Source organism: Panicum virgatum, chromosome 4N (assembly GCF_016808335.1).
Source record: "Panicum virgatum strain AP13 chromosome 4N, P.virgatum_v5, whole genome shotgun sequence".
NCBI classification, from domain to species: domain Eukaryota; kingdom Viridiplantae; phylum Streptophyta; class Magnoliopsida; order Poales; family Poaceae; genus Panicum; species Panicum virgatum.
The window spans coordinates 39814491-39841974 of NC_053148.1; the positions used below are offsets into that span (position 1 = coordinate 39814491).

At 47.6% G+C, this 27484-nt stretch overlaps 2 protein-coding genes across 2 annotated transcripts; both read left to right on the top strand.

Annotated features, from left to right (window-relative positions):
* The first annotated feature begins 1180 nt into the window (after positions 1 to 1180).
* On the top strand, positions 1181 to 6636 carry LOC120668986 (DEAD-box ATP-dependent RNA helicase 52A-like). Its single transcript, XM_039948807.1, has 6 exons — positions 1181 to 1755; positions 3823 to 3906; positions 4238 to 4480; positions 4809 to 4976; positions 5053 to 5172; positions 5799 to 6636. Exons 1-6 carry the CDS (start codon positions 1213 to 1215, stop codon positions 6450 to 6452), a joined length of 1812 nt encoding a protein of 603 aa, XP_039804741.1. The 5' UTR covers positions 1181 to 1212; the 3' UTR covers positions 6453 to 6636.
* Positions 6637 to 25153: 18517 nt separating this feature from the next.
* LOC120671094 (uncharacterized protein At2g34160-like) lies at positions 25154 to 27153 on the top strand. The gene is made up of 5 exons (XM_039951335.1): positions 25154 to 25554; positions 25844 to 25892; positions 26478 to 26540; positions 26620 to 26684; positions 26773 to 27153. Exons 1-5 carry the CDS (start codon positions 25438 to 25440, stop codon positions 26866 to 26868), a joined length of 390 nt encoding a protein of 129 aa, XP_039807269.1. The 5' UTR covers positions 25154 to 25437; the 3' UTR covers positions 26869 to 27153.
* The last annotated feature ends 331 nt before the right edge of the window (positions 27154 to 27484 follow it).

The window sequence follows — 27484 nt, forward strand, 5'->3', positions numbered from 1 at the left end:
AATTTTCAAACATACATTTTAGCAACTTTTCAGTTTGTTCGTTTGACTGTGGCTGGTGGCTGACACTGATTTGTTATTAGAGAAAAGTACTGCTGCCTGGTAGCTGATGCTGATTTGGTATGAGAGAAAAACACTACTGACTGGTTGGCTGACAAACCTGTGTTCACGAGCTCTTGGCTCCTCATCTCATCGGTTGGTTTAGAACACGATGAACTTATGATCTAGGAAGAGGATTTTCATTCAATTCAAATTTCGAAAAGCAAGGAAAAATGAAGAGACATTAATAAGCATCTTGATATACTCGTTTGCCAATGTTGAAAGACCAAACAACGGGATGAACAGTACTGATGATAAGTCCGTGAATTTTTTTAATTTTGTTGTTGTAGCACTTTCGTTGTTATTTGACGATTAATGTCCAATTATAAACTAATTAGACTTAAAAAATTCATCTAGTCATTTACAGTAAAACTGTGTAATTAATTATTATTATTAATTATATTTAATATTCCATGCATGTTTCAAAAAATTTGATGTAATGGGTACTGTAATTTTTTTTTTGAAAACTCTCAGATCACGAGTTGGCGATTTGTGCAAGTGCTGATTCAAAATGGCTGGCAGCGTCGTACAGAAGCAAAACCCCCAACTCCCCAAGCCTCTCCTTGGTTTCCAAGGAACCCAAAAAGAAACCGGAGGGCACATGCTACCCCCATGAGGCCATGACGTACCCGCGCATATTCGCCTCCCATTGGATGGGTACGGAGCTCACAGGTAGGCATAGACGCCGCGCTCCATGTGTCAGAACAGCAGCGCGTGTGGGCTCCACACCTCACGCCGGAAGCCCGAGCGCCGCGTCCACCATTACGGGCCTGCAGGTTCGTAGACGGCGCGCACCCACTCCGCCTCACCAGCTTCCGGCACCCGGAGCCCCCACCGTCCGCCTGCCCGGAGCCCGCGATCCAACGGTGGGCGTCTACGAGAGGCTCGTGGACCCGGTGCAGCCAGCTCTCCAACCACTCTTCGCTCTCGCATCCCACGACACCGCCACCCCTCTCTCGCTCTTCACACACACACACACGCACGCCTACATATACACACACCGACCGGCCTCTCCGCCTCCCTGGCGTGGTGATCTCGTCCCCTCCCCTTCCCCCTCTCCTCACCAAAAGGCATTGGGGTTTAGTGGTGGGGTGGTGGTAGCAGAAGAGGCTACCAATGGAGGCGTACGGCGGCGACGGCGGTGGCGCGTGGTACACGGTACCGTCCCGCTCCCGCAGGGCGGCACCGCCCGCCCCGGCTCCTCGCGGAGGCCGCGGAGGAGGCGACGGCCGCGCGCCGGGGGCGGGCGAGCTCGCCGAGGCGGTGGAGGGGCTGGACATCGGCGGGGGCGGGGAGCGGCGGCTGGACAAGTACGACATCCCGGTGGAGGTGAGCGGGGAGGGCGCGCCGCCCCCCGCCGACGGGTTCGAGGCGGCCGGGCTGGCGGAGGCCGTGCTCCGCAACGTCGCGCGCTGCGGGTACGAGAGCCCCACCCCCGTGCAGCGCTACGCGATGCCGATCGCCTTGGCCGGGAGGGACCTCATGGCGTGCGCGCAGACCGGGTCCGGGAAGACCGCCGCGTTCTGCCTCCCCGTCGTGAGCGGCCTGCTGGCGGCGGCCGCGGAGGGAGGGTACGGGCGCCGGGACAAGGGATCGTTCGAGCGCAGGGCCAAGCCGCGCGCGCTCGTCCTCGCGCCCACCAGGGAGCTTGCAGCACAGGTAAACGCTCGAGTTCTCGGCTCTCTCTCCCTTGCATATTCGTCGCCGTTTGTATGGGGTGTGGTGCGGGCGTGTCCTTGCGCCGATTAGCGCGGCCATGCGCGGATGCCATGCGCCCGAGCGGTTCGTTGATTTTGTTCGTCTGTGCGTTCCTGCCTGTTCCAAGTACGCTTAGATCGGTAGATGTCACCGTGCTGTTGTCGTTCTGGGTGTTGTTTGGCATGCATCGGTGCACGCCCGCGTTCGTAGCTGTTCTGAGCCTATGCGGATGTTCACTTATGATGTGCAAGCTGGTTTGGGCTTTGGAGAATGCGCGACCGTGTATCGCTGGTAGGTCTGTACGTGTGCGAGTTGGTACTCTCGTGAATTGGGGTTTTGCCTCCGAGCAGTGGCGGACCGTGAAGCAAAATGTAGGGGGGGGGGGGGGGGGCAATTTTAAAAAAAATCCAAGTGACATATAGCTGACGTCAGAAATGACATTATATATATATATATATATATATATGATATATAGCTTCGTTTTATGGGCTTCGCTAGCTTCTTTGTTTCAGCGTTGACCCGTTCGTGGGCTACTGGGCTTAAGTTTTATGGGCTGCAGAGATATAGTTTGAAAATTTCTTTTGGGCAAGGGGGGGCCGGAGCCCAGTTTCACCGCCAAAGCGGTCCGCCAGTGCCTCCGAGTCCTTAGTCCTTACTGAATTTTGCTCGGTTTTTAGTTGGGGTGTATTGCGCCTCAGACTGTTGCACCTAGCTAATATAGATTGTATAGTGCTGCCTGTGATTGTGGCAGTGATATCTACATCCCTTGATGCTTCTGCTAACTGCATTTGTTGGGCGTTGATTTTAGTCGAACGTGTTCCTGTAAGAACTCTGACCGTACCCTTCCCACATTTTGATGCCCACTGTATATGTTGTAGGAGCAACTTATATACTGCCTTGTGCAGTGTGGATTTCTTTTACATTTTTACCTTATTGGATTGTTTCTCTAGAGCTTCTGCTATTGTAGTTGTCAGATTCATACTCCACAGTGAGCTCACTAGGAAAATGATCTCAGTGGGCTGCATTTATACTTGTATTGCTAATTGTTGGATGGGCTTGGGTTCAATTGGTTACGGAGATCTTGTATCCTTTTGAGAATTTCAATTACTCATCTGCCTTTGTCTCAACACTTCGTTTTGATCAGGTAGCTGCCATGGTGCTTATGATTTTACTTGAAGGTTTTGACTATCACATTGATATGAATTGGTGAAATTCTTATTGACACAGTAGATTTCAATGGAAGGATATAGTGTATGCTTTGCTTCAGCTGTTTATTTTGGAGCAAGTTATTATCTGGCATGCTTTATTTTCCATTCTTGCATGGTTTATTTTCCATTCTGGCATGGTCAGTACATGGTAGCATTAGTATCTATTAATTACAACTGCAATACTCCAAAAACAACAGACCTTTTTGCACTTTTCTGAATAAGCGAAGTCTGTTGTTAGGATTTTTTTTTTATTTTCTTACTCTGAGTCAAGGATTGTTGGCATTGATTCAGTGTGTGGATTAAAATTGTAGTCACTACTTGCTGAATTGCTTTGTGCATTATGCTGCTCTGATTGCTTCCACAAAACACTGGAGATCTTTTATAAATCAGGAAAACCCTCGTGCAATTTTGACTATGTTTCTGACCCGAGTTGTTTTTCTGTTTCCATCAGTCATGTCTTACGTGCATTTGATCTTGTGTCATTTGGACCATTGATGTGTGAATTTGCATACGTCAGTGCATGCTCCTGTTCCCTAGGTTGAGGTTATTTTCTGCAAGCAATTTGTGCATGTGTGGTATATCGGAATGCTATTTTTGTTGGTCACTTTTTAATATATTGTTGTGTGAATCAGTATCTGCAATTCTGTGTTGATATTTGGGCCTGAGGATGTGCCTGTTGGTATTTCAATTTGACTTGTGTTTCTTATGAACTAACCTTTTTCAAGGCAAGTAAGTGGTAACTATGAAGTTATCTTACCTTGATTTATATTTATATTGTTACCTGTGGTGGGACTTAGTGATTTGTGGTTTCATGTTTCAGATTAATGAGGAGGCCAAGAAGTTTTCTTCCCAAACAGGTCTCAGAGTTGTGGTAGCTTATGGGGGAACACCAATGTATGATCAGGTGGGGGCTGCTTTCTTCATGGTTTCTATTTTTCTGAACAAACTTTGTTTTGTTGTCCATTTGTGCAATCTAGTTTAATTTTCAAGCAGTTCAGATGTTCAGTAAGTGTAGAAGTAGAGCAGAGTTTAGAAAATTTAACTTACAATATCTGCCAGAGGTCATTTTACCTGGAATTTCTTTGTGGCACTCAAAAGTAAGGATATAGGGCATTCGTGGAGACTAATAGGCAATACAGTAAAACATTTGGATATGTTAATGTCATGTGTATGTTGTCTGTGTTAAGTCCCTTTTTTTTGTGACGTCTGCTTTTTTCCATGCCTGCTATTTTTAGCTGCGTGATCTGGAGAGGGGTGTCGATCTTCTTGTTGCTACACCTGGACGCCTTGTTGACATGGTTGAACGATCACGGATCTCTCTTGAGGCGATTAAGTACCTGGTAATGGATGAGGCTGACAGAATGCTGGATATGGGATTTGAGCCTCAGATAAGGAATATAGTTGATATGATGAATATGCCAAAAAAGTCTGCAAGACAAACTATGCTCTTCAGTGCGACCTTTCCTCCTGAAATACAGGTAGAAGTGATGTTTACTTTCTGTGTATTTGTATGTGAAGTAGCATGAGAAGTGATTTTCTTACAGCTGGATTATTTTCTTGTTTTCTATTGTAATAAGCAAACTTCATACTTTCTAGTTTCTATGTCATGCATAGTTATTGAAAAACACTGGCAAGTAAATAGCACTTCTCTTTTTGAACAGAAGTAGATAGCACTTAAATTTGGTACTGCACAAATACTGTTAGTGTTGGGCTTATAATGTTATAGTCTGACTTATTTGTTGTTAAATCTATACATATTTCACTAATATTCAATATTTTTTTACTTGATGCTTTCCCTCCCCTCAGAGACTGGCTTCTGATTTCTTGCACAATTACATATTTATCACTGTCGGGAGGGTTGGGTCAAGCACAGACCTGATTGAGCAGAAAATTGAGTTTGTTAATGATGGGGAGAAAAGAGGCTTCCTGCTAGAACTTTTACACAAGCAATGTGTTCGTGGGCCTGATGGCAAGGTATATGGTACTGGTAGCTGTTCTGATCATGGATTTAAATTGATGGTTTATCATGTTAACTTGCATGTTTGTCTAGCTGCAGCAACCCCTAACGTTGATCTTTGTGGAGACAAAGAGGGAAGCTGACACATTGCGGTATTGGCTATACTCAAAAGGGTTCCCTGCAACAGCGATCCATGGTGACAGAACACAGAAGGTGAATGCATATGGCACTCTAGTAATTTGCCTAGCTGGTTCTTAACTAAGAACTGAATATTACATAGACCTAGGAACATGTGTACAATTTTGGTTTGAGATGTCTGAATTGCTGGTTTTATATTTCTGGTCTCACCGGTACGGCACTCAGCTTGTATCTGTTTTCAGTTCCAGTACATTGAAGCTTTTTTTAATATTAATATATAACCAGTAGGGGGATCACCCCCCTCCTTTTTTCATAAAAAATGCTTTAGCTTACTCTTAATGTCCAATTCATCAGCTGTCTTGTTAAATGATTGTTAGTGTTTGTATTTATCGGGTATTATTTCTGACCAAAATTGCTACTTTTACTTGTCATGACCTTTGGACCCCAACTGTCTATGATTCACATGTTACTTGTTACTACTTACTACAATGATATAGTGTAGGATACATGATGCTGTTGGTACTTTCAGCTCAGCCGTTTAATCAGTTGCTACCGGTGAATGTTTTCTCATTTGCTCTGTTATTTATGCTACACAATTAACTTTTTTGTGCATCCTGTTTCAAAGTATCAAGTTACAAAATTTGAAGAATCCACTTGTTCTGTGTATAATTTCATTTATTTGTGCTTCCCGTTTATTACAGGAGAGGGAGAGTGCTCTGAGGTCTTTCAAGAGTGGCGCTACTCCAATCATGGTAGCTACTGATGTAGCATCAAGGGGTCTGGATGTCCCGAACGTGGCTCATGTGATCAATTACGACCTCCCCAAGAGCGTCGAGGACTACGTCCACCGGATTGGAAGAACTGGGAGAGCTGGAAAGGCTGGGAATGCTACCGCCTTCTTCACCGAGTCGAACCACTCCCTGGCGAAGGGTCTGCTGGAGCTGATGACTGAGGCAAAGCGGGATGTGCCCAAGTGGCTCGTGGACTACGCGGAAAGGCCGTGCTATGGAGGGTCAAGCTACGGTGGAAAAGGCCGAAGGGGCGGTGGTGGGTTTAGCAGAGACTATCGTCGCAGCAGTGACTACAGCTATGGTGGTAATGACTATAACAATGGTGGCGGTGGCTACGGTGGCGGCGGCTACTCAGGTGGTGGAGGTGGCCGAGGTGGCTATTCAGGTGGTGGAGGTGGCCGCGGTGGCTACTCTGGTGGCGGCGGGTACTCTGGTGGCGGTGGGGGCAGCTCTCGTGGTGGAGGTGGAGGCAGGGGAGACTACTACATATCAAGTGCTCCTCCGCGGTACTACCCAACGTACCCCATGGGCACCACGGATATTAGTGCCTCTGGCTGGGACTAGCCGGCGCGAGCGCATCCTCAGTGCACATGCCGTATAGATGCATATATATTGCCCAGCTAAAATACGTAGGCTCGTCTGGAAGTAGTTCGGTCTTCGCTGTTCCTTTTGCCTTGCCGGTTGATAAACATTGCTATGGTGATGGTGCACAGTGGCATTTGTCAGATGCTCAAGTTGGGGTATTGAATTTTGCATAGGTGTGGTGGTGGTGTCATTATGGGAACCCACTTGGTGGTTGAACTTGAAGGCTACTATGTGCAGTACTATGGCAAGTGACACTGCTATTTTTGCTATTCAATCGAAGGCAGACCCCCGTTCAGTACTTGCTGAGTTGCTGGTCCTCTGGTGTTCATTGCAAATGAACTCTTGGATGTGCAGGCCAGCAGTTCTGATCCTGGCTTCCATGTAGTCCGAAATTGAATGCTCCGGGCTTGTTTGCTTCAAGTCCCGGATAGGTTGCCTGCTCCGGGCAGCGGTTCAGCCGTCCCGATTTCGCAAGCATGCGGTTGGCGGCCTGCCTGGGCAGAGCTACCCGCTCCAGGATTGCAAGCAAACAAGCCTTGGAGACTCTGACGCTATTGTTTTTCAGAAAAAGAGGCCCGGACGCTTTTTGTAGGATTATGCGCACTTGGCTACGTGTTCTGCAAACACTCGCACGAGCTTTTAAGAATGGCGGAGCTGCTTCGCTCTACAGCCGAAAGGGCAGTGTTCCAATCTGCTGGACAAGCAGTCAAGCACTGTCAGTGAGCTCCTTTGCTGAAGACCTGGAGCTGCCTGCAACATCAAGTATCCAACCTGCAGCAGACAACGTGGCTGCATGGCAAAACGTTGACCGTTTCTCAAACAGCAGGAAATGTTTATGCACTAATCACGCGCCCAATTGAAAGGAGCTCACATGCCTATGGGGCTATCTATCTCGGTGCCCACTGGGAGTATCATGCCCGGCTTCTAGCCCAGCCCAACCCAGCTTCACACCACGGGAACCCCGAAACAGCAGGCCCACGTCCACGCTTAATTTGTCCTCTGGCTCTCCCCAATGGATACGAGTTCATACAAACTAGTGAGGTGACCCGCGCAAATACGCGGCTAGTATTGATATTCTAAATATATTTTGTATTTTTATCTAATTATTATTCATAAATTTAAAATTTTCTCATCATGTGCTACTTGCTTCAGTAATCAAGAGTGCTTCCCTAGTGCTAGTGCAGCAGTGCCTCTTTTAGCCTACATCTTTATTTTTCACTGATACGGCCGCATGGCAAGCGCACAGTCCTAATTCTGGCACAACTGCATATCTTCTCAATTTTAGCTACTACCATTCAATGTAGTAGTAATAACATGTTTCTTATCTGCCAGCCATTGCAGTAATGCTGCCCACTGTTCAGTTCAACTGACTTAGTTGTTCTTTTGCTAGTTTCCATACTTTATGATTCTCCTGGTCGTCTGTCGCTACTATGTTTAATTTTGTCGTCTGTTGCATGGCGACATGCCTCCATGGTCTAGTTTCTGTTGGGGAACAATCGATCCAAGTTTATTGCTTTTTGGAAGCCAATAAATCTCCATAGTGCAGAGCACAAGATTCCGTTCAGACTTTCAGCAACCTATGTTAATGTTCAAGCTTGATGAACTTACTATACCAATCATGGCCTGGTTCCTAATCTACTTCTGAGGTTATTTTTTTTGAGCTTGTGTTGTTAACTATGAGATGAGGTAGTGTCTTGTAGTAATGTCGGCAACAAACTTTTGGAGGGTGGTAGTCTAATATAGTGCAAAGCCTAGAATTATCTTGTTTATTTTGACTAATAATAATATAATCGTGAAGGTGCATTTGAGATTTTGATAATATAATAAGATATACGTGTGGTAAAATATGTTAATTATGTGTGTAGCTAGATTCTATAGGTATGTACGATATATAGCTTGATATGCACAATGATGGATAGATTTATATTTAAAATTAGAAATATATTTTGATGGCACTGGTGTGTAATTTATAAACATGTATATGAGTATTTTAGGCTAATTTTTTGTAATGACAGTAGTGGGTAATTTTATTTTTTTTTTCCGATTAATGTGAGAATTTCTAGACCTTGAAAGCGAACGTGGATGCTCCGTTTGTTGGCCAAATAATAAGATAATAGATCAAAGACAAACACAACATCAGAAAGCCTAAGCAGTGTGTATCCTTGCTCGTGTTGTTTCGGAAATGAGAATAAGAAGTTTGGTCAGCTCATGCCAGACTTCAGTCACGTCTTACAAACTTAGCATCTTTGTATGTGGCTTTCTGCCAACCAAAGCAGCTCTCACAGAGTCATCCTAAGCTTTAGTGGTCAGGAGCAAGTAATCTCATCATCAAACAGTGAAAGTAAATGTTCATCGTCAAAACGTAAGCTCTGGTGGCCAAGAACAACTAATCTTGGAGTTGCTACCAACTTGGTAGCTGCAGTGATGTTCTGATTCGGCAGCAAAATATCAGTAGGAACGGAGAATCAAAGCTTTGCCCCAGAACTATGTCACCTTTTGCCTTGATGATGAGGTCCCCCCCTATCCAGCAGGCAGCAGCTGAGCTCGATCAGCATCGGAAGAGCTGCTCACGTAGCTGGTCGATGCGATCCGGCCGTTGTAATCTTTTACAACCATGCTCCCATGGATGTCCAACTCCACTTTGGATCCCCAGGTGTACACTGGGTGGAGATTCCAGTCTTGTCTGTCTAATCATCGAGCAAGATGAGCCGGTGGTAATTAATTAGGAAAAAAGTCCGATTTACACCATCCAACTATCGCAAAAGTCCAATTTTTAACCTTCAACTATAAAATCGGACAACATAGGGCATCCAACTGTCAAAACCGGGCAAATTTGGCCCCTGGGATAGTTTTGAAGGTGGTTTTTCATTTCGTGAGAATTAAAAATATTCAATTTTACATTAAAAAATTTATAAGTAATTTATTTTAAGTCAAAAAATTATGAAATGGGTATCAAAAGTTTTCTAAAAATGTAACATATCTATTGTCACATGACTTGTGAGCTATTCCAATCTAATTTTTTTAATATTCATAATATTTGGCTGCTTGCAGTTATGCCTATTATTTTTAATAACTAAGATTCAAATGGAGCAATAATAGATAGGTTACATTTTTAGAAAAATTTTGGTACTAGTTTCATATTTTTCTGATTTAAAGTAAATTAGTTTTGATTTTTTAAATCTAATTAGATTTATTTTTTTTTAAAAAAAAATACAAAACCACCTTTAAAACCACCCCAATGACCAATTTTATCCGGTTTTGACAATTGGATGTCATATGTTGTCCGGTTTCGTAATTGAAGGTTGAAAATCAAATTTTTGCGATAGTTCAAAGGTGAAAACTAGACTTTCCCAATTAATTATCTCTCAAGTTTAAATGAAACCTGAACACCAACCGGGACAGCTGATGTTACGTGTAACAGAATTCTAATCGTGTTTATGGCTCTCAGAAGAATGATATGGTGATGCTATCATCACTTCCTGAAATCACCGGTAAACCCCTGTCGCGGGGGCTGACGTTGCCTGTGCGAGAACCGCTTAATTTGTACTCGGTTTAGGTGAAATTATTAATTAATCCTTTAAATTGAGGGCTAGCACGTGTCCGTCTCTCGACACGCCACGCGCTAATCCACACCTTAGGGGCACTTAATCAACACAAATCACCGAGAACGAGAGTCAACCCGGTAGTCCCGGTACGTGTTTGCCACATGCCTAGGATTAAGCACACGTACCGTTATACAAGCGCGTACATTACCGATGAACCACAAAGAGCAGTTTTACACACTTAAAATTACAAGTTTGATATAGGAGGGTTTAGCTAACTTCCACTACAAGCCTTGGGCTCACGGAAGTCATATTAAACTGAAACATAAAATTTATTGTATTTACATGCTCTCACGGAGTTCGATTACGAGAAAACATACCTAAGATAATGATGCCTTGCTCAAGGACATCATCACAGCCACAACAACCTACTCCTCCCCCGCATTTGGATCGGCGGGGTAGAAGTGGCCGAACACCACTTTCGGCTCACCTGCAACTAGGTTTAGAAAGCAACCTGATTACAAAAGGTACTCGCAAGACTTACGCAATTAAATAAACAAGGATCATGCAATGGCTCAAGTAAAGACTTTAAGGTTAAGTAATTATTACATAAGCATTAGCTCTCTATACTATCACCTATCAAAATTAATTAATTTTGCCCAACCCCAAACACTTTTAGTTGATTAAGGGAGTAAAATCATCCATAACTGATCATAGCTGTAACATGAACCATTCCCATCATAAACGATAATCTATGAGGAGTTCATGGGATAATGAGCTTGCTCATAACCGAGAGCGCGGCAATTCGAATTGATTAAAACCTTGCAAGGGTGTACTACTTTACCCACAAGACGCAAGGACCATGCGACTCACCCAACCGGCCAAAGTTGAATAAGAGGGTACTCGCGTCAACCGTTCCCAACATGGCTCGATCATTGAAATCTTCACACCTAGCTTATGCGTAGAGACTTAGTTTCCACCGGGGACATCTCTAAACTTTCCTACTCGCAGGTCCACCCGGGGACACCTCTAAGCCTCTCTGCATAGCTCTTGGCCACATATCTAGGACTGTACATCAATGATCAAGTCAAAGAAGATAATTGGCTTATCCGTTCCATTATATTGGATATGTGGTAGCACGGAAAGGTGCTCAAAACTGACGTCGTCCACTCGGTCCTTAATCGATCCAAGCGGACTATGCCCATGTGACTTCATTCTCGAGGCCCTAACATTCCGCTCGAACCTCGGTACTCCCACTTCATCACCACCCAAACCGAACTTGTGCGACCAAGGATTATCGGTAAGTGTGATCCTCCAAACCATTCCTGTCTAGCGAGCAAAATGAGTATTCTAAGCAGGGCTAAGCATCTAGTCAGGTTAAGTTATTAACTGTCTAACTGGTGCCAAGGATATGAATAAACGAATCAATGAAGGAAATTCATGAAAATAGGTACAAGAATGTAATACGTACATAGTATATATAACCCAACAATACCCAAGTGAGATAACTAAACTAATCAAATTAAATAGGTGCAAGGGATTATGCTTAGCTGCTTGTCTTGGTTAACTTCGGGCTCGACCATGAACTGGACTCCGGGTTCAGGCTCCACGGACTCGGCGGGCTCAACAGGTTCGTTCTCCGATGATTCAGTCACTATAATGCATGAATGAGATGCCAGAATTAGCATGATGCCATAATTGTGCAAGAAATGCTATGCACGAAATGAAATGCATGCATTAGTGTGATACCCTAGATTATGCAAGGGTGATAAGACATGCATAATGAATGGCACATATGCGATGATGCACAAACGTAACACACGCGACGACAAACAATCACTATCGTACACGCGAACAGAAAAGCTAGATCAAGAATTAGCAAATAAATTTATACAGTAAGAATAAAACACAAATTAAATTGAGCAAGCAAAGAACATTATAAGGAACTCATGAAAATTGGTTTTGTAGCAAAAGCATTTTCCTATAAATAACCATGAATATATGAATTTTTAGCCACTCTAAACAAGGTAAATCAGAAAAGAAATGCAAACTAAACTAAACAAATCCAAGACAATTACCATGGAAACTAAGCTTGAAAACAAAGCTAACAAAACTGGTTTCACTATTTTCTCACTTTCCAACAAAAAGTTCTATATTAAACCACCTTTTGGACAGCAAGCGCGAAATCGAAATAAAACCCTAATAACCAGCAAGCAAATATGTGAACAAGTTGTACCACTAAAAACTACACTTCACAAGGAGTCTAACAAATTTGGTTTGACATTTTTAGAGTAGTATACAAATAACTAAGCAATAAACTCACTTTTGCAAGATAAATCTATAGATAAATCTACAGCAAAGTAACATGCAAAACAATATTTTTCCTGAGTAGATCTAAATTAGAGGAATCCAACAAAATAAGTTTCATAATTTTTGGAGCTATACATGAATTTCTACAAATTTTTCAAGATTGCTGCACAAAGAAATACGCTAGAAATTGCTAGATGCACCCCGCAGGGCCAGCCCAGGCGCTGACAGGCGGGCCCCACGGGTCAGCGGCTCCCCGGGCCAAGTCATGGCAGCCGGGTGGCCTTGACCCGGGCGTGAGCGCGCCCACGGCGAGCGCGGCGCGGCGTGGACGCGGCCACGTCGCGCGTGGCGCGTCACGAGTGCGCGCACGTGACGCGTGGCGACGGCGGCGGCGGCGCTGCGCAAGGCGGCACGGCGGAGGCAGGACCGGAGCGGCCAGGGGAGGCGTGCACGGGATGGAGGTGGTGGCGGCGAGCCTCACCGGCGGTGATGCAGGCGAGGAGCGGCGGCGAGGCGGCGGCGCAACGGCGACGAGCGGCGGCGGCGCTGTGCGGTGAGGGAGAAGGCCGGGTTAGCGCCGGAATCGGAGGAGGAGGGGTAGGAGATGCTTCCCCCGCGAAGAATCGATGGGAGACTCATCGACGGCGACAAACCGCGGCGGCGACGGGGCTCGGACCGCGGCGTCCATGGCGGGTGGGGAGCAGATAGGGTTAGGGTTGAGGGGAACGGGGCCGGGGCTGAGTCTTGGGGCGATGAGAGGAGGGAGGGGGTGGCACGGAACACGAGGATGGCCGGCACGTGGCGCGAGGATGGACACCGGCGACGGGCGACGCGTGCCGCGGCGCGCCGAGCAGAAAAACAGAGAGGAGGAGGAAAAGAAGAGGCTGACAGGTGGGCCCGGGCGAGGAAAAGAAAGGAGACAAGTTTGAAATTCAAAACGGAGATGTTTCCGAGCTCAAAAATTCACCAAAGTTTTATTGGAGATAGATAAAATCACCAAGAACACAATGGAAGAAGAATCACTCAAAAATCTTTTATAATTTGGTCACAACAAAAAGAACAAAGAGTCTATTTTTGAAATTTCCTTGAATTTTGTGCCTCGGTTCAAAAGTCATAAAATCTTGTAAAAATATTTTTAAATCAATATTTGAAATCCAGTATTTAAATAAAATTTTCGGAGGCCAAGTTGTATAGTAAAATTTGAACTTTCTTAACAAGCGCAAAATCAAATGTACCCGAAATTAAATTTTAAAACCAAACACACGTGCACAAGATGCTTTATTATGCACTAATGATGCTCATGATGATGTGGTTAACATGTTAAGCATGTTTTTACATTTGGGGTCGTGACAGCCTGCTCGGGGGTGGTCAAGCATGGAACAAAATTTACGAATTTCCGAAGCCTATTTTTTGAACTTTCAAATTTTTGTTCTGCCTACTCATAGAGCAAAACGCGGAGCCCTGCTCTGAACTATGGTTCAGGACTCTTTAGCTCCCTGTACCTTCGGTCTTGATTTCATTTGTCTTTTTTTGTTGCGCATATTTTTTAACTTAAATTTAGAACTTAAGTCTAAATGAAGAGTGATCTTTATTTAGTCTTAAGCTAATAAGATGGCCTGCGCTAATAACAGGATCAAGGAACCTGACGAGTGGAAGAATGAATAGACGCTAATAACAGGATCATCCTGAACAGGGTTCTGTGGTGTTGATGACTTGTCGATCACCTCTAATTCAGGTTGAACTGAATTTAATACTTCAATTGTTCCTCTATCAAGAAAATTTTCATTCCACAGTTTGTTTAGGCAGTGCACATGCATGTGTTATGAGCTTAATTTCATATAATTGTAACTTTAGTTGAAATATTCATTCCAGTTAGATAACGCGTTGCGTGTGTTACGACTTACGAGCCGAGATTGTAACTCTCTAATGAATCACCCCTTTACCAAAAAAAAAAAAAAACTGCCACATTCGTATTTGCTTGTCAGGAAGCAGGTGGTTTCTAGCTAACACGTGGAATTGGCTCGCAGTTCGGCAGTTGGGGGTGGTTGGCCGGTGCAGGCGGACCCAGCAAAGAACGTTCTTTTCCCGTGCGTGGCATCGTCCGCCCGTGCATCGTCGGAACTCACTCCGGCCACCTTACACGTAATTTCTTCGGCTCAACACATATGCATGGTCCATATGAATCGAGGAAGAAAAATGAGCGACCCCGCTCCCCCCCCCCCCCCCGACGGCGACGCCCCCCTCGCCGCCGGCCACCGCCTGTTTCAGCCCTTCGGCTCCAGATTCTTGAACATTGACGCACCCCCGTTCACCCCTTTCCCCAGATCTGGCCTCTCTCGCCTCAATGGCGGCTTCCCCGAAGGTCTCGACCTCGGTGTCCCTACCGACTTCGAGGAAGAAGAAGAAGAACAGCTGCTCTGGTCTACTCCGCGCCCGCGCCCGTCCTCCAAGGTCAAGGAGGTGGCGGTCGAGATCCGAGGCTCTCCACCCCCCTCCACTCGTCGATGCGGTGGGGGCTTCATGGCGGACGCCCGCCGTGCACCGCCGCGCGAGCCGCGCATGTCGCGTGGGTCAGGGGGGCGACACGCCCCGCCCTCTGGCTCCTTCCCACCTCCCGGTCGCTGAGTCCCCGGCACCTATCCGGCCCCACTCGAAGGTCTTTCCTTTGGTCGACGCAGATGGATTCTGCCTTGTTGTCAGCAAGCGCCGCCTCAGATCTGAGCGTCTGCTGCGCTGACCTGCATCGATGCGGCGCCCAGTTCCGGCGGAGCTGGTTGACAAGTGCTTCAACTGCTTGGCGCTCGATCATGTGGCGGTCCGGTGCCCTTTCCCGACGCGCTGCTTCAGATGTAGAGGATTCGGGCACTCCTCCTGAACCTGCAGGCGCCGCCGCCCGGTCGCCCCCCCTCCGCGCGGTCGCGTGCGGCCTGTCCGCTGTGTTGCTACCAGTCGCGATGCCGCGGCTGCGCTTCACACCCGTCGCCTGGCACACTCGGCGGCCTCTTCTTCTACGACGATGTCCTCCTCGAGGTCCACTGGGAGACCGTGCTCCGGCCCTCCCGATGGCGGGCGGGCGACGTTGGGCTGGTCGCTCCCTGCTCCTCTACGCTTCGGCCGCATCCGCGCAGCCAGCTCGCCGATTTCTCATGGCTTGCCTTCGTCCTGGTGTGACCCAGTGGCTGCTCACACCGAGCATCTGGTGCTGGAATAAGTTTCTCGTTCTTTCGACCCTATGATTGATGAAGTGAGCATTGTACTTGGGGGTCGTTCTTGTGGCGTCCTGGATGAGGGCGGCCTGCTGTTGCCTCACTGGTCTGATCCGCCGGCTATGGTCTCTGCATCCCCCGACCCATGGTCTTCGAAGCGATGAATTCGGCAACTCGGCCAACATCCGTACCGGCAGCTTCTACTGACCAGTGCTCGCCTGGGCTCTCACCTGCTATGGCTCCTGTGTAACATCCTGAAAATTTACCAAATCAAATCACGCGCCAAATAATTTCAAAACTTCTTTTCAATCGTTGAGCTCAGTCCACTCAAAATCGTTCCCTGCCATATCTCCCGACAAATCGGTCCCGACATCCGAATTCATCGCTGTCCCATCTCCCTGTTCGTCCTCGTCCCGCGCGTCACGCCCGACCGGCGCGCGTGCGAGTTCAGTCGCGGTCGCCGCCGCGATTCCCGCCGTCTCTCTCTCTCCCTTTCCCTTTTTACTTTTTCTTTTTCTCCGTTTCTTCTTTTTCGTTTTCTTTTCCTTTTCCCTTTTCTTTTTCCTCCTTCTCTTTCTCCTTCCTTTCCTCTCCTCTCCCACGCGCTGCAGAGCAGCCGCTCGCCGCGCCGCCGCTCGGCCCGCACGCGACGCGCGCCGCCCGCTCCCAGCCCCTGTGCGCGTGTGCGCCCCGGCCTGCCCACACGCACGCGCACGCGTGCTCCACGCAGCCGGGCCACCCACCGCGCCGCTCACCTGCCACGCCTGCCCACGCCACGCGCCACAGGGCCGTCATCACCGCCGCGCCGTTCGCCGGTTGCCTGCCTCGACGCCCGAGCCCCGCGAGCAGAGCCACGTGCGCCGCCCCGCCCTCACCGCCGGCCGCACGGCACTGCACCCACGTGCGCCACACTGCTCGCCGCACCACCCGCCGTCAAGCACAAAGCCGAGCTGTGCAGCTCGACCACGCCACCGACTGCGAGGACACCTCGGCACGCTCGCCGCATCAGTGCTACACCACCCCGGTGACGTGACCGCTCCGGCAGCGCCACCTCCACACCATTAACGCCGCCCTCGGAGCTCGCCCCGCCGGCCACCGCGCGCCCCCCTCCTCCCCACCGCCTCTTTTCGCCTATAAAAAGGCCCTCACGTCTCCCTCGAGCTCCACATCCCAGGCCACCACCGCCCACCGCCTCCCTGGTTCCCTAGAGCCGCCGCCAAGAGCCGCCTAGCGCCGCCGCCGCCGGTCCTCGTGGCCCGCCCTCCACACTCCACCCCAGCCGAGGTAAGAGGGGGAGTCGAACCCCCTCAGTTCCCTCTCTCTTTTGCCCTCGTCCCCGGCCGCCACCATCCCCCAGAGCGCCGGGATCGCCGCCGCCGCCGAGCGCCCCTCCCTCTCCTCTGTTCTGCATGGGGAGAGGAAGGAGAAGGGCTTTTGGCCAAAGACCCCCGCCTTCCCTCTATTTACTAAAGAACCCCCACCCTTTATAACCCTTTTTTTCCCAAAAAGGCCCTCCCTGTTTTCCTTTTTGCAAACAAACCCCCCACCATATATACTTAATTTTAAATAAGGGTCAGTTGGATCCATGCCACTACAATTTCACGATTTTTGATTTCATGTTGAAATCGATGCCATTGAGTGGCATGATTTTCAACGTGAAACCCAATTTCACGGAGTTGTGGTGGCATAAATCGAATTTTCCCTTTAAATAAACCCCTACACCTTTTTAGTATGTCTCGGATATTTCCAGAAATTATGATCAAGCCCTTCCACTCTCAGAAATATTTACAAATAGGCCCTTGAGTCCCGATTTAACCCTAAATCCCTCTCTAACCTATCATTTCATGCGCCAAACGATCTCCGATCGACTCGAAACTTTACCACACCATTCCTAACATAGGTTTGGCCATGCCATTAGAAAATCTCCCAAAAAAATATTATTCCTATCCCCATATCTTTAATTGTTTCCGATTCGAGCTCATTTTATTTTATGGTTATGCTTGCTTATGTTGTTCGTCGGTTGTGTTGTTTCCGCCGCGTATGACGAAGTAGAACCGATTCCAGAGGAGAAACCAGAGGAGCCGGGAGATCAGAAAACCGCCGCCGCCGCCGCGTACGAAAGCGAAGGCAAGTCTCATCGATCCCTTACGTTGACTATGATTGATCCCAAGTAAGGTTAAATATAAAATTTGCTAGACTTAGGGATTGCATGAGACGATACACTGAGGGATTGAGAGAAACCATTGACTGAAGCCATGTTGCATGTCGATTTACCGTCAGACTGGCATATTATCAGACCTTGTTAATTGATGAAACTGGAATGGGAATGAGACCAGGGTAGTGTGGAATGTGTTGGAGCATGCACTACCGTGGTGGTAGACTTGCGACCAAGCGTTGTCGTGGTGACACCTCGGGTTTGGTTGGTTATGGTTGTTGACTGCCCTGATGAACCTTAAGGACCGTGTGTTGTGGTGCCATCTCACCTAACCTACTTTCAGTACGACCACATGAGTTTGTATGGGCAAACCTTAGTCTAATCCCACTGGCTAACCTGATAGTCGTCCGGGGTGGATATATTTTGGGGTGATACCTAGATTGGTCAAGACCCCGGGGGTTTGTGGGCGACTAGTCGGGGTTTGAGCCACGGCTAGGTGTCGGCTATGACGGAGCCGTCTCTGGACGGTGAAGTGTGTGTGGGTAAAGCGTACAACCTCTGCAGAGTGTACAATCCATTCGAATGGTCCGTGTCCTCGGTTTGGACAGGTTACGATGTGGACAGCTCAACTAGTTGAGCCACCTAGCCCCTGAGATGGATGATTGTTTGGGTTACCTTTAATACTACATTTGTTATTTATTCTGGTTGATTAATGGACCTTTGCGTATTAATCTATAACTCCCTCCCCGTAAGGGTGAGGTGGGACTTGCTGAGTACTTTCGTACTCAACCCTTGTTGATTATTTTTTTTTCAGAGGATCCTGACTTTGTGTCTGAAGATTACGAATAGATCGTGTCCGCACCCAAGCTGATCGAGTGGAGCCGTGATGGATGAAGAGCTAGTCTTGCATGTCGTTATGCTACTCGTTATCCTGTGGTTATTTGCGGTAGCTTTGTGTTGTCACTTTACTCCTCGTGTACGGGTTGAATAAAGCTCTGTATGACTTTGGACTCCACTTGATGTAACATGTATTATACTGGAGGCTTGCTTCGGTTATTAATACATGGTTTAGCCTCGATCTTTGGCGTCGGGGTGCTTCACCCTGCTAGGCTCGGCATGGACCCCTCGGAACTGGTCACTGACGATGGACAGGGAGATTGGTCGCACGATCAGTTCGCGCTGGAGACGGTATGCTTTGAGGTTGCTGGTAATGAGCCGTCGACCCCCTCCTCTCCTGGCTCGAGGAGAAATGTTACTCTCTCTCTCTCTCGTGGCACTCAAGAGGCTGCACCTCTACTGCTGTCCCCGAGTGCTAGCACACCTATCAGGAGGGTCGTTTCTGTTTTTGCCGCGGACGTGTGTAGGGCGGCTTCCCCAACAGTCCTCGTTTCCACACCGCCAAGACGGAGGGCGAAGACCCCGCAGCTCTCTCCAGCTCCCAGGCGTAGCGAACGCTTGGCAAAAAAATCCCGCCACCGGGCGACGAAGCCGGCGCAACAGGCGTAAAAATGTGCTGATGAAGCACCTGGGCCTAACCTCCACAAGTTTGCCTCCGGACGCCTCATCTTTCCAGCGCTATACTGCTACATTCTCCTCCACCATGACCGCCTCCCAATGTGAAGCCATGGACGCTTTGTTGCCGACTGGATTAGCCTCGTTTGAGGTGTCCGAGTCGTATCAGCTGTTGTAATTGTGGGTTGTTTACCCCTGGTCGCACTTTCATGTTTTTTAAATGATCTGTGAAAACTTTCTTGTTTGTAATGTTCGTGGGCTGAACTCATGTGCTCGTCGTAATGTGGTAAGGGATTTGGTCGGACAAGAACGTGTATCCCTCATCTCGCTGCAGGAAACAAAGTTGGATGACTGTGATGAAGCCATGATCATGGACATGTTCAGTCTTGGTTTTGATTTTTCTTTCCTCCCTGCGTGCCATACATGTGGGGGGATCCTTCTGGCTTGGAGAAATGATACATGGTCGGTGTCAAACATTGCACGAGGTGAATTTTCTTTAACGGCTGAGATTACTCTGAAGTCTAATGGGGTCTCCTGGTGGCTCACCAATGTTTATGGCCCTCAAGCTGACTGTGATAAGGTTCGTTTCCTGGATGAGCTGCGCACAATCAGAGCCTCCCATTCTGATTCATGGTTGATCTGTGGCGATTTCAACTTGATATACAAGGCTCAAGATAAGAACAATACAATTTTGAATAGAAGGATGATGGGTCGTTTCCGTAACTTCATTGATGAAGCCGAACTGCAAGAACTCTCGCTGAGAGGGAGGCTTTATACATGGTCAAGTGAGCGTGATAATCCTACTCTTGAACGCATCGACCGTGTTTTTGCTTCAGAAGAATGGATGCTATCCTTTCCGGACCATGACTTGTCGGCTCTGTCCACTGACTGCTCCGATCATGCACCACTCCTCTTGAAAACAGACTGCACCCTCCCCCATCTGAAACGCTTTCGTTTTGAGAATATTTGGCCCAAGTTTGATGGTTTCTTGCTAGTGGTCGAGGAGGCATGGAACGCCCCGTTGCCGTGCCCCGGTTTGGATGCTTTCAGGGCGCTGGACTTTAAACTGAGAGCAACGGCCAAGGCCCTTAAATCCTGGAGTGCCAAGCATGTCGGTTCTGTTAGGCTGCAGCTTGCTATTGCAAAGGAGTTGGTATTTCGCTTTGACTTCGCCCAAGACCAACGCCCCCTCGCCCCACACGAGCTTGCCCTGAGGAGAAAAGCAAAGCTGTGCACTTTGGGTTTGGCTTCGCTGCAAAGATCTATTGCTAGGCAAAGATCTCGCATCACGTTTCTTGGCGAGGGTGATGCGAACACAAAGTTCTTCCATTTACAGGCTTGTCATCGCAGCCGGAAAAATCATATCAACTCTCTGTGGGTACATGGGCCTTGTTTGGAAGTGCAAGAATTCTAGCGCGCACATTTCCCGAGAAGAGAATCTCGCATGCATGGTGTACTAAATGAATTCTATTTGCAAAACTTTTTTAGGAATGGATGTAACTTTTCGCGACGAATCTAATGGCAGTAATTAATCGATAATTAGCTACAGTAATGCTACAGTAAGTATCCTCTAATCGCGCAGTCAAAGGCCTCATTAGATTCTTCAGGGTCACTAGCGCGGGGGTTCTGAAGTTGGTTTTGTAAACTGACTTTGTTTGACACCGTAATTAGTGGTCAAAGTTGTTACTATTCCTAGCGCGCTACAATTCTAGCACGAACCAAACATGGCCATGATCTTGAGCTAACACAGGATGATGAGAAGGCGGATGCTTTTTTCAATCACTTTGACAATATTCTTGGTGCCCCAGGTGATATTCTCTCAAAAATTAATTTTGATTCCATCCAACTGTCATCTGTGGAGTCGGCACTGCTTGACCATTGTTTCAATGAGGAAGAGGTATGGAAGACCATCTTAGAAATACCGGTCGACAAAGCCCCCGGCCCCGATGGATTCACTGGACTGTTTTATAGGACGGCTTGGCCGGTCATCAAGGCTGACATTATGAGGGCCTTTCATGCTCTTTGGTCCCTAGATGGCAGAAGCTTATACCTAGTAAATCAGGCCTTTATGGTGTTGCTGAAAAAAAAGAAGGGTGCTGACTCGGTGGGGGATTTCAGGCCGATTAGTCTCATCCACACTTTTGCTAAACTGTTTACAAAAGTGCTAGCGTGCAGATTGGCACCTCAAATGGGCCGTTTGGTGCAGCCGAATCAAAGTGCGTTTTTACGAGGGCGCTTAATCCATGAAAATTTCAAAGCTGTCCAGTTAACCGCGAAGGTCCTACATCAGAAAAAGAAGCCGGCTGCCCTTCTAAAAATTGACATATCCAAGGCCTTTGATACTGTCAATTGGCGATTTCTAATTGACCTCCTTCAGCACATGGGTTTTTCTAGGAGATGGCAAAATTGGATATCTTTGATCCTTTCAACGGCTAGCACCAAGATTATAGTGAATGGATCCCTGGGCAGTCGTATTTGCCATGCTAGGGGTCTTCGTCAAGGTGATCCATTATCCCCCTTACTTTTCGTGTTGGCTATGGAGGTGCTCAATTCTCTTCTCAAAAGAGCTGATGCGTGGGGCCTATTGCTGCCTTTGGATGATCGGGTAAAGGATAGAGTTTTTCTTTATGCTGATGATGTCGTGCTTTTCATTCGCCCGCATCAACAAGATTTGATCGTAGTCAATGCCATTTTGGAAATTTTTGCGCGAGCTTCTGGGCTGAAAACGAATCTGGATAAATGCCATATCTCACCTATTCAGTGCAACCTGGAGGACACTGTCTCCCTGCAGCACCACTTTCCAGGCAGATTAGACCCCTTTCCAGGCAGATTAGACCCCTTTCCAACCAAATACTTGGGTGTCCCCCTATCTCTAAAAAAGCTGTCGAAGAAGGACTTGCAGCCGTTGGTTGACAAGATGAATGATCGCCTTCCCTCTTGGAAGTCCAGGCTCCTCAGCAAAGCCGGCAGAGCTGTACTCATCAAGTCTGTTTTATTCCAATGCATACTGCCATGGTGGTGGACCTCTCTCCATGGGCAATCAAGCAAATTGACAAACGAAGGAGGGCTTTCTTATGGAAAGGCAGTGACGACGCGAAAGGAGGGAGTTGTATGCTTGCTTGGCCCAAGGTCTGCCGGCCGCCCGAGGTTGGTGGCTTGGGTTTTTTAGACCTCAAGCTGTTCGGTTACGCCCTGCGTCTGAGGTGGTTATGGATGAAGAGAACTGAGGACAACATGCCATGGTCCCAGCTTCCTGATAAACATGACTACATGAGGACATGGTGCTTTCCATGTTTCAAGCGTCCATTTACATCGAGTTAGGCGACGGTAACCGCTCTTTCTTCTGGACAGATAGGTGGCTTCAGGGACAATCCATCAGGGACATTGCCCCATGTCTCTTTGAGGCAGATGGACTTCGCATCCAAAAAACAAGAACGGTCGCCGACGGCCTTCAGAATGATCGTTGGATCCGTGATGTTACTGGTGCTCTTACGGTGCAGGCCTTGCTCGATTACCTTCTGATTTGGGATCACACCAGGGCCGTCGTCCTGCGCCCGGGGATACCTGATCGCCTCCTTTGGAAGTGGACACATGATCAGACTTTCACAACAGCGTCAGCTTACAGAGCTTTTTTCATTGGATAGTACTCCGTTCTAGGGGCAAAAACCCTTTCAAAAACGCGAGCTCCTGGCAAATGCAGATTCTTTGGTTGGCTGGCGCTGCATGACCGATGCTGGACGGCCGCCCGGAGGAAGCGCCACAACTTGTAGGACGATGATACTTGCGCTTTCTGTTGCCAGGAATCTGAAACCATCACTGACCTCCTGGTCGGCTGCTCTTTCTCTAGGGAGGTTTGGTTTGCTGCCTGACAGTCCGTGGGCTGGCAGAGCCTAGCGCCACCCAGCGACTCTTTCAGTCTTGCTGATTGGTGGGCGTCGGCCAGGAAACGTTTACTCAAGCATGATCGCAGGAAATTGGACTCCATAATAATTTTGATCTCCTGGATACTCTGGCTCGAGCGCAACAAAAGAGTTTTTGATAGGCAAGCTAGATCGGCTCAACAGCTCCTTTCACTCATTGCAGATGAGGCAGTTCAGTGGGGGCTTGCAGGCTACACTCAAGTTGAGGCTCTTGCAGTAGCGCTAGGTCGTCGGCCGGGTCGCACCATTACTTTTGTAACTTAACTTCTCTTTTTCTTTGTTTTCGGTGGGTATCTGTCTCTTGATACCCGAGGTCTGTCTGTTTTCTTGTACTTGAACTCATTTGCTTCTCCTCTTAATGAAACACGCGCCCAGGCGCGTTCTCTAAAAAAAACACGACAACACATACATGTCACAAAAAAAACTACAAAAGAGCCAGCAGACCATCCCATCCCGAGGAAACAAACTGCAGCCGTGCAGCGAGCTAAAGAGCGAGCAAGAACAGAAAAAGGCTGGCCACCGACGCGTGCCGCAACGACGACATGCCGACCTCCGGAGCAGCAATGGCGGCGCTCTCGTGTGCGTGCTTCTGCTCTCCGCCTCCGGAGCAACCGTCGCCGCCGTGCCGCGAGCTCTGCTGAGAGCCAGCTCCATGGTGGCGGCGGCGGGGACGCCGCTGGTGACCAGGAACGTCACGTTCGACACCTGCTGCCAGGAACAGCCCATCTGCTGCAGGTACCCGACGACCTGCTGCCTGTAGGCATGGCCGGCCGGCCGGCGGCTCGCCGTAGCGGAGGGGGCGCGCGGCGCCTCTTCTATCTAAGCATCCCGTAATCCCGTATTACTATATATTATATATGTAATAAAATGATCTACTCCTAGCTTGCTACGGTACTAAATAACCATCCAGTTTATCATGCTACGCTTGAGTGATGATAATCTAAAACGTCTCCTAGCTACTCACCTGTTTTTAACTTTTTATGGTTCAGGCTCGTGTCGATATGCCTGCATGATTTCTTTTAGATGAGATTCAAAAGAATTCATGCATGTGTCTTCACTCTTAGACGTGAACTTTGTTTGTACTCCGATTTCGTTTCAACTTTATTCTAGTGAAATCTAGCTCCAATTCTCCACGGAAGCGAACACATGCATGATGTGCACAACGCAAGTACGCAACGCATCAAAACATCTACTACTGCCAGATGTCCGTCGTTTATTGCACCTTTCCGAGAAGAAATACCTGTCGCTCTCCTTATGCACGCAAACCTCAATCTAAATACAACTGTGGATTGCAAAAGATCGAGCACAAGCATGGTGCACTTTGAGGGCACAATAAGAACATGTTGAAACTACGATCCTACTTCCCGACAAGATCCGTCTGAAAAATATCCAACTCAACCTCATCTGATTAATGCCTAGGTCGTGCTTAGGCTGAAATTTTCGACCAACCAAAAAATGGTTGGGCACGCACTGAATTTTTTGACCCAAAACTTGACCCGACCTGAATTGTATACACAAAAAATCGGATTTGACCCGATCCAACCCGACCATGTGTCGGGTCATGCTCAGGAGCCAGGTACAGGTCGAAAAAGTATTAATTTTTTCTTACCCGATCCGAACCCAGGCCGATCCGATAAATGATCACTAATCTTGCATGCATACCAGGGATGAAAAGGGATAGAATATGGATGGATATTACGGATCGTATTTGTTTTCATATTTCTTACAGATATTGAATATGCAGAATCGGATACGAATAAATAAAAAACTTCCAACCCGGATCGAATTCGAATAGGATAGGAAAATATGAATATGATTTACATCCTCGTGCATACGCAGCAGTTAAAGCAGAGCTTGACCCAACAACTGAGCATGCTTTAGCGTTTGTGGTCGCTGGGCCGGCCTGACCCAGCAGCCCATGAAGGTTGGGACTGGCCTCATGCCAAGTTGGACAATCAGGCCCGACAGGCCTGAACGCGAGCGAGAGAACGGCCGGCGCCCGCGCCCGCGCCCGGACGCGCACCCGAGTCGAAGTCGAGCCCCGGACTCGAGTCCCCTTCCTCCTCCTCCTCCGCCTCCCATATAACCCCGCCGCACGGGATAGGCCGATAGGGCTCCGCCGTCTCGCCGCCGATTCGCTGTGGTGCCTTCCGTCCCCGCCGCCCGTTCGATTTCTCCTGCCCGCGCCTCGTAGCCCCCAAGTCAGCAGCCTCTCGCCGTATCGCGTCGCGGCGGCCGCAGCGGGTTTTGCGCCGAGTTAGGGTTAGGGTTTGCGCGGTAGCGGAGAAGGGGGTAGGAGGAGGAGGAGAGGAGCCGGAGATGGAGGAGGTGACGGAGGGAGTGAACAACCTGGCGGTTACGGAGCCGCACAAGAAGAACCGGATCCAGGTCTCCAACACCAAGAAGCCGCTATTCTTCTACGTCAACCTCGCCAAGGTGAGGATTTTTTTCCCCTTTTCGGTTTTCTTCTCTGCTCAAACTTTTGGGGGCTTTTGCGAGTTGTTGAGCGAACAGTGCGGATGGATTCGGCTGTGTAATTTTTTTAACAATAATTAGAAAATTTTTGTGGATCCACGTGGGGTTTGTCTTAAACCCTGAGGAAGAAAAACTACCCGATTTCATCATGTTTTTTTTTTGTTGAATTGAAAACATATAGTTGGGTTTAGCGTGCATTTTTTTTTTGTTTGGGTTTTAGCCAGAGAGTAATTCGTTGCGATGATTGCAGAGGTACATGCAGCAGCACGAGGAGGTGGAGCTCTCGGCCCTTGGCATGGGTAATCGCGTTTTCCCCACTATGCCATGATAGCATTCTATTCTAACAGCGAACAGTTGTGTTGCTCTATGAAGCCTGGATCTCGAAAGTCAATCGTCTGTGGTGTCATGATTTACTGATTTAGTTTACTTGATATTTTTTACCATGACTCTCCCTGATTGCTCATTGTTTGAGGTTTGACTGTGTTGCCCTGGGGGTTTTTTAGTGCATATTGTTTGGCGTCTTATCTGCTGACATTCATGTGAACTGCCCCACTTAACGAATGTGGTAACCCTTGTGTAGCTTTTAGCTTGATTATCATGGTGTCCTTTACATCGTGGTATCACCTCAAGTATATTCCTGTGGTAAAAGATACATTTATGCAAACATCATATTATACTGTTCATAGCATGCCTCCTCACTTCGTACACATAATTTATTTTGCAATTGTACTTTCTTAACCTTGTGATGTAATCATAACATACTGTTCATGGCTTGCCTTCTCACTTCATGCGCATACTTTGCAATTATACTCTCTTAACCTTCTGTGTCCTGCTTGTCCTACTTTCTTAATTACAATATGCTGATGGACCTCTTATTATTTCAGCCATTGCCACAGTTGTGACTGTTGCTGAAATTCTGAAAAATAATGGGCTTGCTGTTGAAAAGAGTAAGATTCTTGTAACCTATACACTTGTAATTTTCATCTTTGTATCTGTATCTAATCATTCAATCAAAACACTTTGCAGAGATCATGACGTCAACAGTTGATGTCAAGGATGATTCAAGGAGTCGCCCTATTCAGAAGGCCAAGGTAACATACTTCCCGTGTATGAAATAAAATAGCATTGCCTCAGTTTCAGCATATTGTTTTTCTGATTCTGATATATTGCTACGGCCAGATCGAAATAGTGCTGGGCAAGACAGAGAAATTTGATGAGCTGATGGCAGCTGCTGAGGAGGAGAGGGAAGCTGCCAAGGCTGAGGAGCAGAGCTAAACATCTATTTTAAATTTTGCTGTTGTAGTTTAATTAGTATCATGCTAGCAGTTGCGTTTGAATCTCTTGGCTATCAAGAGATATGTTCTTTGTTATCAATCAAGAGCTCTGCTCATCGATTAGTTGGAATGGTAACTTTGTTAATCTCTTGGTTGTTTCGTTTTGAATGTTAACTTGTTTGCTTAGTACATTCATTGGTGTATGCTTATAGCTATGGTGGTGGAATTTGTGTTTGGCTGTCTCATGAATCACCAGACTTAAACGTTAGCATTCGCTACAAGGACATAATGGTAACTATGTGATTTGTATTGCCTTTGTGAATCACCATGCATAAAACGACGGCATGTGCTGCAAGAGTACTAGTTCTCTCAGTAAAAGTATCAGTGGGGAAGCCAGGTACGGCCATGGCCCATGACAACTGCTTCCGCAACTTGAACCCCCAGCTGAGAATATTGTTTTATGGATTTAAACACAGAGCTAACTTAAGCCAAACTTAGATCTTTTGACAATACCGATGGTTAGTCCAAGGCATGGAGTTCTCTTTTCGAGAAATGCTACAGGTGTTGAAACAAGAAATTAATTCAAATATCCAAATAACAGATCCTCTGGATCCAGT